Source organism: Xenopus tropicalis, chromosome 7, assembly GCF_000004195.4.
Source record: "Xenopus tropicalis strain Nigerian chromosome 7, UCB_Xtro_10.0, whole genome shotgun sequence".
NCBI lineage: Eukaryota > Metazoa > Chordata > Amphibia > Anura > Pipidae > Xenopus > Xenopus tropicalis.
Genome location: NC_030683.2, coordinates 86,414,106 through 86,427,112, shown reverse-complemented (window position 1 = coordinate 86,427,112; position 13,007 = coordinate 86,414,106). Strand labels below are relative to the sequence as shown.

The following is a 13,007-nucleotide window of genomic DNA, read 5'->3' as shown; positions in this document are numbered from 1 at the left end:
ACGGACCTTTCCCTAATGCGCAGATGTTACTGGTAGCAGTAGGGTACAAATGTGCTGGTTTCACAGTGGAAGCAGCCGCTATCCAAAGTTCAGCAAGAGCTCTCTCTCCACGTGTCAGTATGGCTCAAGTGAGAGGCATAAGATGGCCGCCGTGACGTCAGAGTCTCGGAAAATGGCCGACCAAATCTCACAAACAACTCCGCCTATCGCGTGATCTTGTAGAAAGAGCGCCAAAAAAATAAGGGCGGTGACTGACAGTTCCGCCGGCCAATGGGATTACACGGGGGGAATCCTCAAGCCTGAACCCACGGCCAATTAGTACTGTGCTTTTACGATCAGGACTGCAGGCGCCTTTGCCTATCGGGTCCGGCAGTGCCTGTCAGCAAATTTTAAAGCAACACACACACTTTTACTCAGCCCCTCAGGTAATGGCTCCGAAATTTCAAAATGAATTTAACCCTTCGGGCCCCACGTTGGGCGCCATAAATGTAATGCTTTTCTGACCCAATTTGGAATAAACCCAGGCTAGTAGTGAATAGAGAGCATGGGTTACATTTGCGACACTTAATACAAAGGGGTGAGCCTCCGCTATATGGGAGAATCAGGATGGAGCGAGGGTGTAGTGGAACTACAACTAGTTGAGGTGTGGTGTGCAGGTGATAAAAGATGGATGCCAGAGGATTCTTGCTGATTAACTATAGTACAAGTTTATTCAAGGCACAACCAAATAGTGCGGCAGGGTTATACTCACAGACACAGCAGTGTATGATGTCACAGATAATACAGCAGATGTGACCCTTTAGGCACAGAATAACCCCTTTGGAGAATGCCCAGAGGATTAGCTGAATTCAGGAATGGATGCCCTTTATCTGGAATGGATCCCTCCGGCTGACTATTGATCAGGGTGAGAAACTGCCTGAATACTATGTCTTAACCGCGGTCCTGCAGAAATGGCACACAAAGCCTGGGTAGACTAAACCCTTTGTTACAACTCCTGGTTGGGGCTATTTACTGCCCTTACTAAATAGACTGACTACAATCACCTCTCCTAGAGGGTGCTAATTACAAAACTGACTGTGCTGGCTTTACCTCGTTCACGGGGCCCTGTCCCCGACTTAGCACTAGGGTAGGTGGTCCCCTAGGGTACAAATGGCTTCTGGGCCTATGTTCTGGTCCAGGCTCAGTTGGGATCTGTCCAGAACACAGCATGCAGCCAACAGAGGAAGCCACTTCCTTGTGCAAGACACTATATAGTCTGCCAAGGGGAGTGGTCAACCTGGGCTAAACCTATAGAGGGCAGCCTAATAACAGTAACCTGATATCAGAGGGCTCTGCCCTATAACAATACAGATAAGATAAGAATAAGGGATAACACCATAGGGAGCTTAACCCTATGGGTCCCTACATGTGTTTTTGTAAAATTGTTTATAGGCTCCTAACTCCATTCTACCAATGTCAGGGTTACAGTACCTAGAAACAATAATTGGGTTGCTTGGCTGTAGAGGTTGTTTCTATTTCAACAATGACAGAATGGATATTTTACTGTCTTTATTTTGAACAACTTTTGCATTCCCATAAAATATTATGTCAGAACAGATTATGCCAAAAAGCCTTATATAATTTTAAAAAGCAATGACTATTAGTTTATCTGCTGTCTGCAGGCAAGGTGCAAGCCCTACTCTGTCAGCATATAGTACACTGAAATAAAAAAGCAACATACCAAAGATAAACAGACTTATCTATGCATGGTTTGACATTTTGTAAATGCTTTTTAATGTATTTTGGCATGTGAAAAGCAACACTGATATTCTGGATGTCAGGACTTAATCCTCAAATAAGCAAAACCTCATGCTCTACAATATTAGGATTAAATCATCTCAATAACTGAATGAATACACTGTATCCACTAAGTTTAATGCCTTTCAGCGGGTCCTAGGTTTAATTCCAGCCAGGGCAATATATGCAAGTAGTTTGTAGATTCTCTCTGTGCTTGCGTGGTTTTCCTCCCTCATTCCAAAACATACAAGCAGGTTAATTGGCTACTGACAATAGTGTTCATGAATATTATAGGGACTTGCATTATAAACTCCACTGGGACAGGGGCTGGTGTATAATCTTTGTAAATTGCTGCAGATTATGTTGGTACTATTCACATAAAAGGATAATACTAGTCCATACTAGTAACATGACTCACCTAGACTGCAGTTGAGGGCAATTTGGGATGTTTTTTACTGTTTTTTCTAAGGAAACAGAAATGGCACATAGAAATCCTAAAAACACTCATTGAACTGTTATGCCCACAAGTTAGTGTAGCCTATGAGCATATGAATACTTTTTGAAAAGAAAACTTACAGATGCTGCATTTTTCTTGAAAACCTCTTGAGCGTGTAGAGAGGAGATATCCCTGATTAAACGGAGATTAGACCAGTTGATTAGTTTAAGATGTTTCTTGTTTTTAATTATACCTTAACCTCTTGAGACAACCATGTATAATTGCTTTAATAATCTGTATCCTTGTTATTTTTTTTTAAACAAACGTGTCCCTAATACAGAATTTCTTGTATGACATATTACAACATCCACAAGTACCTGTAGCTCTGTAGATTTTTCTACATTTTAAAGGACTGAGGTATTGACTTCTAGGGGTAAATTTACTAAAACTCGAATTTATCTCATTTTATTTTTTTTTAAACCACGAATAAACATGTTTTCGCAAATGTCAGACAAAGGAGATGCCTTTCAGTGCCTTTGTATGAGTTTACCTTTAAAATTCACAGCAATGCTAGTGTGCTTTATACAGTGGGTTACCATGTTCGGCCTTCTTTTTTTATTTTGTAAAACAATAGCAATCTGCACAACAGTAACATGCCATGCAAGGATATGTTATGGTCTTGTTGTGCCTGTCTATTGTTTTACTTCTGATAATTAGTAGTGTGCTGAATCTTGCAAAAAAAGCACCAGCCTGTGCCAAAGTTGGAGCCAGGGTGTGCTACATTAAATTGTATGTCAATCTTTTTTTTATTTTTTGGCAGGGAAAATTGTAGCAGGACTGAACTCCTGCATTTGTTATAATATGTATATTAGAAAACAATGCATAATTTGTGAGATATGCAAGATATGTGAGATACTGTATGTGAATTAGGAAAGGAGGACCTGATAGGGGTACGTGAGGAGAAGCAAAATTAAAATGAGGCAGATAATGTCAAATAAGCGCAGATGAGCAACAATTGTGTTGGGGAAATGGGGGTGCAGCAGGGCAAGCTGGCTTCCTTTTGTATATGAACACAAATATGAAACGAAATATGGGAGCACTTACCACTAGACCAAGGGGCACATTTACTAAGACATGAATCTGAACCGAATTGGAAAAATTCTGATTTGAAAACGAACATTTTGCGACTTTTTCGTATTTTTTGCGATTTTTTCGGTGTCTTTACGACTTTTTCGTTACCAATACGATTTGCGCGAAAAAACGCGAGTTTTTCGTAGCCATTCCGAAAGTTGCGCAAAATCTGCCGATTTTTTCATAGCGTTAAAACTTGCGCGAAAAGTTGCGCCTTTTTTGTAGCGTTGAAACTTAAAAGGTGCGATGTTTCGCGCAAGTTTTAACGCTACGAAAAAAGCGCAACTTTTTGCGCAAGTTTTAACGCTACGAAAAATCGCCAGATTTTGCGCAACTTTCAGAATGGCTACGAAAAACTCACGTTTTTTCGCACAAATCGTATTAGTAACGAAAAAGTCGCGAATTTTTCCGAAAAAATCGCAAAATACCGATCATTACGAAAAAAACGCAATCGGACGCATTCGGCCCGTTCGTGGGTTAGTAAATGTGCCCTCAAGTGTGCTACACGCGGATCCTCTCCGAATGGATCCCAAGTGTGAGATTGCAAAAAAGAATAGCGAGCGCCACAAGGATAAAGATAAAAAAAAAAATCAGTCTTTATTCCATCAAGTGGCGGGATGCCATGAAATGCGTCAAGCGTAGGTCCTGTGGAATGTATATGTGCCTTTTACTGATGATGGAATAAAGACTGATTTTTTTTTTATCTTTATCCTCGTGGTGCTCTTTTTTGCAACCTTCCTTTTGTATATCCCTCTAATTGTTTCTGCCCTGTGTTGGAATGGACACCTGAGAGGTTGTAATTAATCTTTGTCAATGAGTCCACTGCAGGGTGTTGTAGGCAGGTTTTTGTAGTAGGAAATTCAGTTATCAAGACACTGGATACCTGCTGCAGTGAATGCACCAGAATTGTTTGGTAGATGTATTTTAGGGGGGTTAAATGTATGTGCAGTCTTGCTACCAAGAACCAAATTTACAGATAGTGAAAAATAAAGTTCAAGTAAAGGATTTCTGATCTACCAAGAAAAAAATCAGCGAAACTCATGGAAAATTTTATGGGTTGGCCCCATTGACCTAGTGCTAGAAGGAAAAGCGTACTTACTGTAGTAAACTGGGCTGACTTTTTAGTAAGGATTCATTGGTATAACTGAGCAGCTGGATCTCAGAAAAAAGGTAAATAGAAAGTTGAAGGTTTTTTCAAATTATTCAAAAATTAAATAATTACTAAAAATAATGGGTCAAAAGGCTTAGTCAGGGGTGTCTCACAGCAAAGGACAATTAACCATAAATACCCCATACACATCTATAGTATGGAATATATACAGGATACATTGGCATGCTACAGAATAAAATAGGCTCCATCTCAGCAAGTTTAGCTCAGCAAATTTAAAATGGAGTTTGATGGCATCTTTTAAAAAGCAGGTTATGCACTATTAGGTAAAATTATAAATATAGATGTATGAACTTCCAGAAAGTCCATTACAAAATAAAATTGTGCAATCTATATTACAATAATTTAATATCTTTAAGATCTTAATGTTCTTTTTCTGTATATCTCTGCAGCACAACTTACAACAGTTTGCTTGAGGAAGCATCCAAGATGGAGAAGATTAAATTTAATTATATAGTTCAAATCTATGGAATTTGCAGCAATCCTATTGGAATTGTAATGGAATTCATGGAAAATGGATCACTTGAGAAAATGCTTCCAACTCATACCCTCAGCTGGCAGCTGAAATTCCGTTTCATTCATGAAATAGCACTAGGGATGAATTTTCTGCACAGTATGAGCCCCCCACTTCTACATTTGGATCTAAAACCAGGGAATATTCTTCTGGATAGCCATCTGCATGTAAAGGTAGGTTTTTGGGATTATGGCATTAAATGTTTCATACAATTACCAAACAATTTTTAAATGTTACCCAGGAATGCCTTAACTTAGCAGATAGATCAAGTGGGACATTTTGTACAAATAAATAGGGATGTAGCGAACTGTTCGCCGGCGAACTAATTTGCGCGAACATCGGGTGTTCGCAAGTCCGCAAATTCGCAAACTTTTGGCGATGTTCGCCATTTGGGTTCGCCTTAGCTGGTGCCAAATTTTGACCTCTCACCCCAGACCAGCAGATACATGTCAGCCAATCAGGCAGCTCTCCCTCCTGGGCCACCCCCCCCCCTTGGACCACTCCCTTCCATATATAAACCGAAGCCCAGCAGCCATTTTACAATCTGCCTGTGTGTGCTTGAAGAGATAGTGTAGGGAGAGAGCTGTGTATTGATTTGAGGGATTTGAAGTAGGTTTTCTGGCTAGTAATCTACTACTGCTCTGTATTTGTGTGGGGATAGGAGCTGTGCATTGATTTGAGGCAGAGTTTAAGTAGGATTTCTGGATAGTAATCTACTTTCTACTGCTCTGTATTTGTGTGGGGATAGGAGCTGTGCATTGATTTGAGGCAGAGTTTAAGTAGGATTTCTGGATAGTAATCTACTTTCTACTGCTCTGTATTTGTGTGGGGATAGGAGCTGTGCATTGATTTGAGGCAGAGTTTAAGTAGGATTTCTGGATAGTAATCTACTTTCTACTGCTCTGTATTTGTGTGGGGATAGGAGCTGTGCATTGATTTGAGGCAGAGTTTAAGTAGGATTTCTGGATAGTAATCTACTTTCTACTGCTCTGTATTTGTGTGGGGATAGGAGCTGTGCATTGATTTGAGGCAGAGTTTAAGTAGGATTTCTGGATAGTAATCTACTTTCTACTGCTCTGTATTTGTGTGGGGATAGGAGCTGTGCATTGATTTGAGGCAGAGTTTAAGTAGGATTTCTGGCTAGTAATCTACTTTCTACTGCTCTGTATTTGTGTGGGGAGAGGAGCTGTGCATTGATTTGAGGGAGAGTTTAAGTAGGTTTTCTGGCTAGTAATCTACTACTGCTCTGTATTTGTGTGGGGATAGGAGCTGTGCATTGATTTGAGGCAGAGTTTAAGTAGGATTTCTGGATAGTAATCTACTTTCTACTGCTCTGTATTTGTGTGGGGATAGGAGCTGTGCATTGATTTGAGGCAGAGTTTAAGTAGGATTTCTGGCTAGTAATCTACTTTCTACTGCTCTGTATTTTTTGTCTAAATAACAATTTGTATAAATAACAATAATAATTCCGTGTCCAGAAACATCACCTGAGTGACGGTTTTCCACCAGCAATAATATATTCCGTATCCACTACTGTATACGTTGCCCTTGCAGGCCTTGTTGCCCGGTGTCTGCAACCAAGTGCCACCTAGCTGTGTGAGCTTTTTCACAATTTGTCTAAATAACAATAATAATTCCGTGTCCAGAAACATCACCTGAGTGACGGTTTTCCACCAGCAATAATATATTCCGTATTCACTACTGTATACGTTGCCCTTGCAGGCCTTGTTGCCCGGTGTCTGCAACCAAGTGCCACCTAGCTGTGTGAGCTTTTTCACAATTTGTCTAAATAACAATAATAATTCCGTGTCCAGAAACATCACCTGAGTGACGGTTTTCCACCAGCAATAATATATTCCGTATCCACTACTGTATACGTTGCCCTTGCAGGCCTTGTTGCTCGGTGTCTGCAACCAAGTGCCACCTAGCTGTGTGAGCTTTTTCACAATTTGTCTAAATAACAATAATAATTCCGTGTCCAGAAACATCACCTGAGTGACGGTTTTCCACCAGCAATAATATATTCCGTATCCACTACTGTATACGTTGCCCTTGCAGGCCTTGTTGCCCGGTGTCTGCAACCAAGTGCCACCTAGCTGTGTGAGCTTTTTCACAATTAGTCTAAATAACAATAATAATTCCGTGTCCAGAAACATCACCCAAGTTGTTGTTGTTTTGTAAAAATAAAAAAAAATGCCAGGCAAAGGCAGGCCGCCACGCAGAGGCACTAGGGGCCGTGCTGCTATAATATCCTGTGGCCCTAGGAAATTGCCCAGTGTTCCGAAGGCACTTACCCTGAACTCCCAAAATGCTGAAGAGGGAGTTGACTGGCTTACACAGCACACCCCATCCTCTACCGTTTCTAACTTTGCCACAACATCCTCATCCTCCTCTGCTATGGACACCCCACCTACCACTTCCTCCACCACCGCCGCCCCTTCTTCACTGGAGTCAGAGGAGTTATTTACTCATGAGTTTGTTGAAATGAGTGATGCGCAACCATTATTGCCAGAAGAAGATGAAGGAGATGAGGACGTTACACCAGATATAACTCAGGCAGGCAACACAACAGAGATGGACATAAGGTGTGATGAGGTCCCCGCTGCTGCTGCCTTCTGTGAGCTGTCAGAAGAAATTGATGCATCTGAGGAGAATGATGATGAGGAGCTTGATGTTTTGTGGGTGCCCACAAGAAGAGAGCAAGAGGAGGATAGTTCAGATGGAGAGACGGAGAGTCAGAGAGGCAGGAGGAGAATAAGACTTAGAAGAAGCAGGGACAGCTCGCAGGGAACAGTAGGGCAACAACATGAATCGGCACCTGTGGTCAGCCAGCCAACGCACCCGCCAGCTTCTACTGTTACCGCTAGAAAGCCCGCATCAAAAGGCTCAGCAGTGTGGGAAGCCCAACACCCACATAGGTACAACTGCTATGCGAAGGCACATGAACGCCAAACACAAAGCACTGTGGGAGCAACACCTCAAAGGTAGCAGCCAAACTCAAAGCCACCCTCCTTCTGGTCCAGCATCTTACTGCTCTACCTCTGCTGTCCTTGACCCGTCTCAACCACCCTTCACTCCACCTTCCACGTTGACCACAAGTTCTTGCTCATCTGCCCCCAGCCAAGTTTCTTTGAGGGCCATGTTTGAGTGTAAAAAGCCAATGCCTCCGAGTCACCCCCATGCCCGGCGTCTGACAGCTGGCTTGTCTGCGCTCTTAGCCCGCCAGCTTTTACCATACCAGCTGGTGGACTCTGAGGCCTTCCACAAATTTGTAGCAATTGGGACACCGCAGTGGAAGGTACCCAGCCGCAATTTTTTTTCCCAGAAGGGAATACCACACCTGTACCAGCATGTGCAGAGCCAAGTCACCAAATCTCTGTCATTTAGTGTTGGGGCAAAGGTCCATATGACTACTGACACATGGTCCTCCAAGCATGGTCAGGGCAGGTATGTCACCTACACTGCCCACTGGGTGAATCTGGTTATGGCTGGGAAGCAGGGAATGCATGGTTCAACAACAGTGGAGTTGGTGTCACCGCCACGGGTTGCATGCGGGTCTGCCACCACCTCTACTCCTCCTTTGCTCTCTAACTCGTCTTCTAAGTCATCTTCTAACTCGTCTTCTAACTTGGCTTCTTCCTCGGCTTCTTCCTCCTCTGCTGCTGTGTCCTCCTCCACACCTGTGCACCCCCAGCTTCCCATAGGCTATTCGACATGCCAGGTTCTAAATTTAATAGTCCAACGGTTTGTCTCAAAGTACCCAGGATTGCAGGACATTCTCAGGCAGTCCAGGAAGGTGTCTGGCCATTTCAGACGTTCCTACACAGCCATGGCACGCCTTGCTGACATTCAGCGGCGGCACAACTTGCCAGTCAGGCGTTTAATTTGTGACAGCCAGACTCGGTGGAATTCAACGCTCCTCATGTTTGAACGTCTGCTGCAACAACAAAGAGCCATTAACGAATATCTATTTGAACTGGGTGGTAGGACTGGATCTGCAGAGCTGGGGATTTTTTTCCCCCATTACTGGGTGCTGATGCGTGATGCCTGCAGGCTCATGCGCCCTTTTGACGAGGTCACAAATATGGTTAGTCGCACTGAAGGCACCACCAGCGACCTAGTACCCTTTGTGTTCTTCCTGGAGCGTGCCGTGCGACGAGTGACAGATGAGGCCGTAGACCAGCGTGACCAGGAGCAGGAAGAGTACGATTTGTGGGCGGAATCACCAGAACGAGCCCAGGCACCTGCTGCAATGCAGGGAGAGGTGTCAGAAGTGGAGTCAGAGGAGGAAGGTGGCTTTGTGGAGGAGGAAGACCAACAGGAGCAGGTTTCCCAGGGGGCTTGTGGTCTTTCATGCTGTCATGCCTGTTGAAGGACCCCCGTATCAAGAGGCTTAAGGAGAAGGACCTGTACTGGGTCGCAACGCTACTAGACCCTCGTTACAAGCATAAAGTGGCAGAAATGTTACCAACGTACCACAAGTCCGAAAGGATGCTGCATTTCCAAACCAGCCTGCAAAACATGTTGTACAATGCTTTTAAGGGTGATGTCACTCCACATTCCAGGGGCAGAGCTGCCGGTAATCCTCCCACGAGCACACCTGCAAGGACAATGCACTTTGGCCACTCTGTAACGTCAGACATGCAAAGTTTTTTCAGTCCAAGGCAGCGCCAGAACCCTTCTGGATCCACCCTCAGAGAACGCCTCGACCGGCAGGTAGCGGACTACCTGGCATTAACTGCAGATATCGACACTCTGAGGAGCAATGAACCCCTGGACTACTGTGTGCGCAGGCTTGATCTGAGGCCAGAGCTGTCACAATTTGCCATAAACCTCTTGTCTTGCCCCGCCTCAAGTGTCCTCTCAGAAAGGACCTTCAGTGCAGCAGGAGGGATTGTAACTGAGAAGAGAACTCGCCTAGGTCACAAAAGTGTGGATTACCTGACCTTTATTAAAATGAATGAGGCATGGATCTCGGAGGGTTACTGCATGACGGAAGACTTGTTCTGACTGCCCATGCAGCTGTCCTTCTCTGCAAGTCGCTTGACACCACTCACAGCTGTCCTTTAGCGTCCTCCTCCTCCACCGTACAAACTAGGGTGCAAATCCTACTGGTTTGAGGCATGGATCTCAGAGGGTTACTGCACGCTGGAAGACTTGTTCTGACTGCCCATGCAGCTGTCCTTCTCTGCAAGTCGCTTGACACCACTCACAGCTGTCCTTTAGCGTCCTCCTCCTCCACCATACAAACTAGGGTGCAAATCCTACTGGTTTGAGGCATGGATCTCAGAGGGTTACTGCACGCCAGAAGACTTGTTCTGACTCCCCATGCAGCTGACCTTCTCTGCACGCCGCATGACTCCACACACAGCTGTCCTTTAGCGTCCTCCTCCTCCACCGTACAAACTAGGGTGCAAATCCTACTGGTTTGAGGCATGGATCTCAGAGGGTTACTGCACGCCGGAAGACTTGTTCTGACTCCCCATGCAGCTGACCTTCTCTGCACGCCGCATGACTCCACACACAGCTGTCCTTTAGCGTCCTCCTTTTTGAACAGGTAAATCCTGAGTTTTTCTGCCTCTGTGCTTCAGTGGCTGCGACAACAAAAAAACAAATATTTTCAACATTTATCTAACATATATTTGTCCAAGCTTTTACATTCCCTATCTGATCCCCCATGTCCCTCTATGAGGGGGTGGCCATATTTGTGCAGTAGATGTCTGTTAGCATTAGAAGCTGTAACTGACAGGCTGAGAAGGGACAGTCAGGCTGGCGTTAGAGTTTTCCAATGTGCAGCTATCGAAATTCGAGTCGCTGTTAAAACATGGTTGATCAGTGCTTGGTTCGCTATCTTAGTTTATTTTAAAGGTTCTGCCTGCGGTATGGTTGTGATACCATGTATCTAACATATTTTTTCTGTCCTCTGTGCTTCAGTGCCTGCAACAAAAAAACGATTATTTTCAGCATTTATATGCCATATTTTTTCTGGCCTCGGTGCTTCAGTGGCTGTGACAAAAAAAAACATAATTTTTCAGGAATGTACACATGCCTGATTTTTCAGGGTTCTGCAACAGCGGCAAAATTGTATCTTTTATGGTCACCGCAGGTGATCAATAAAGTAGTCCAAAACTGGGCCCACACTGCAGAATCAGTGTTTTTTGGTTCACTTCACTGACATTGAATTACCTCTGCCTGCACGTGCGCACAAGCACGGTGACTGCTAAACACACCACTACAGAAATATTCCCACCGACAGGACGAACGTCCTGGAGGTGACAAGCAACTAGTAAAAACTATTATTCGCTCACTTGACGGTATCATTAAAGCTTTTTGCGTTTTTTTTCGTTGCAGTAAACGCGGCGTTTTGTCTTTGCATGTGAACCGGCCCTAACCTTTACACGACTTGATTGGCATGTAGACGCCGGACGTTTTAAAGCAGTTTATTACACAAGTTTAGGAATGTAGTGTGATTTGTGCCCTTTACAGCACAAAACGCAACGCTGTGTCAACAACGTATTTTTCAGAGACATTTTTGCCCTTGATCCCCCTCCGGCATGTCACTGTCCAGGTCGTGGCACCCTTTAAACAACTTTAAAATCAGTTTTCTGGGCAGAAATGGCTTTTCTAGGTTTTAAAGTTCGCCTTCCCATTGAAGTCTATGGGGTTCGCAAAGTTCGCGAACGTTCGCACTTTTTGGCGGAAGTTTTTGCCAACTTTTTTTGCGAGGTTCGCTATATCTCTACAAATAAAAATGATTATAGCCCCCATATGTAATAAAAGACACTAAGTTTGCCCATGAGCAGTAAACCATTGCAAGTTTGATTTTAAACAGGTGACCAGTAAATGCTACCTGCTGGTTGCTATGGGTTATTGCCCTGAGCAAATTTAGGGGCCGATTCACTAAAGGTCGATAACGCTTATCGCATGCTTTTTTGCCTTAAAAAGCATGCGATAAATAAGTACCAATTCATCAACGTAATTTCGCATGCGTTAACACTCATATCACATGTGCAAAAAAACGCATTATAGCAAAACGTTATTTTTAACACATTGCAGTAATTATCACATAGAAATAATACTAACGCATGATTTACAAACACATATGAAGAGTTAAACGTGTAAAATGTGGCGATAATTACTGTGAAACTTAATGCCTCCCAGAAGTAGGCGTTACTGAACAAAATTGTAGCTGGTGATTGTCTCTGGTGACAAGATGGACTTTGCAGTCGGATTTTTTCAAATATGTGATCTTCCTAGAGTGATGCATGCTTGTGTTTTCAGGGAAATGGTAATTCTCAGAAAAGTAGTTTTCAGAAAGTAACTGCTACGAGCGTAATAGTGTGCGCTAATATCAAGTGCGATGAAAAATATCGCACGCGGTGGAAATTATCACTCATGCGTTAAAATATTGCTTAAAACCGCTCATCGTCAGATAAATAAGCCAAGAACATCGCTTCTTAATTCAGACAAGTGTCCTTTTAGTGAATCGATCGTTAACTTGCAAAAAATAAGAAGTGATAATATTTTTAATGCATGCTATAAATAGCACTCGTTTTTTCGACCTTTAGTGAATCGGCCCCTTAGTGCCTTTTATTAAAGTTTAGAGTTTTGAGAAATAAATGGTTTAACAGTGTGCTTAATGGTTTAACAGTGTCAATTATTTTTTCTGCTGCAGACAACTATCTGCCAATTAGAGCCAGAAATCTGTCAGTGACTGATATCATGAGTGTATTGGTTGTGAATGAAAATTAAATGTTGGTTAAGGAACTTAAAAGTTACTTGTTGTACAGGTATGGCATCCATTATCTGGAAACCTGTTATGAAGAAAGTTCCGAATTACATGAAGGCCATCTCCCATAGACTCCATTATAACCAAATACTGTAATTCAAATTTTTTAAAATGGTTTCCTTTTTCTCTGTAATAATAAAACAGTTCTTTGTACTTGATTCCAACTAAGATATAATTAATCCTTATTGGAAGC

The 13,007-nt window shown here is 43.1% G+C and overlaps 1 protein-coding gene across 1 annotated transcript in view; it reads left to right on the top strand.

Moving 5' to 3' along the window:
• Nucleotides 1-13,007, top strand: part of ankk1 (ankyrin repeat and kinase domain containing 1) — a 57,872-nt gene that overhangs the window by 26,985 nt on the left and 17,880 nt on the right. Inside the window, exon 2 of the mRNA XM_002937826.5 lies at nucleotides 4,904-5,198. Coding sequence (XP_002937872.1) covers nucleotides 4,904-5,198 — 295 coding nt within the window. The remainder of the gene's footprint in view (nucleotides 1-4,903; nucleotides 5,199-13,007) is intronic.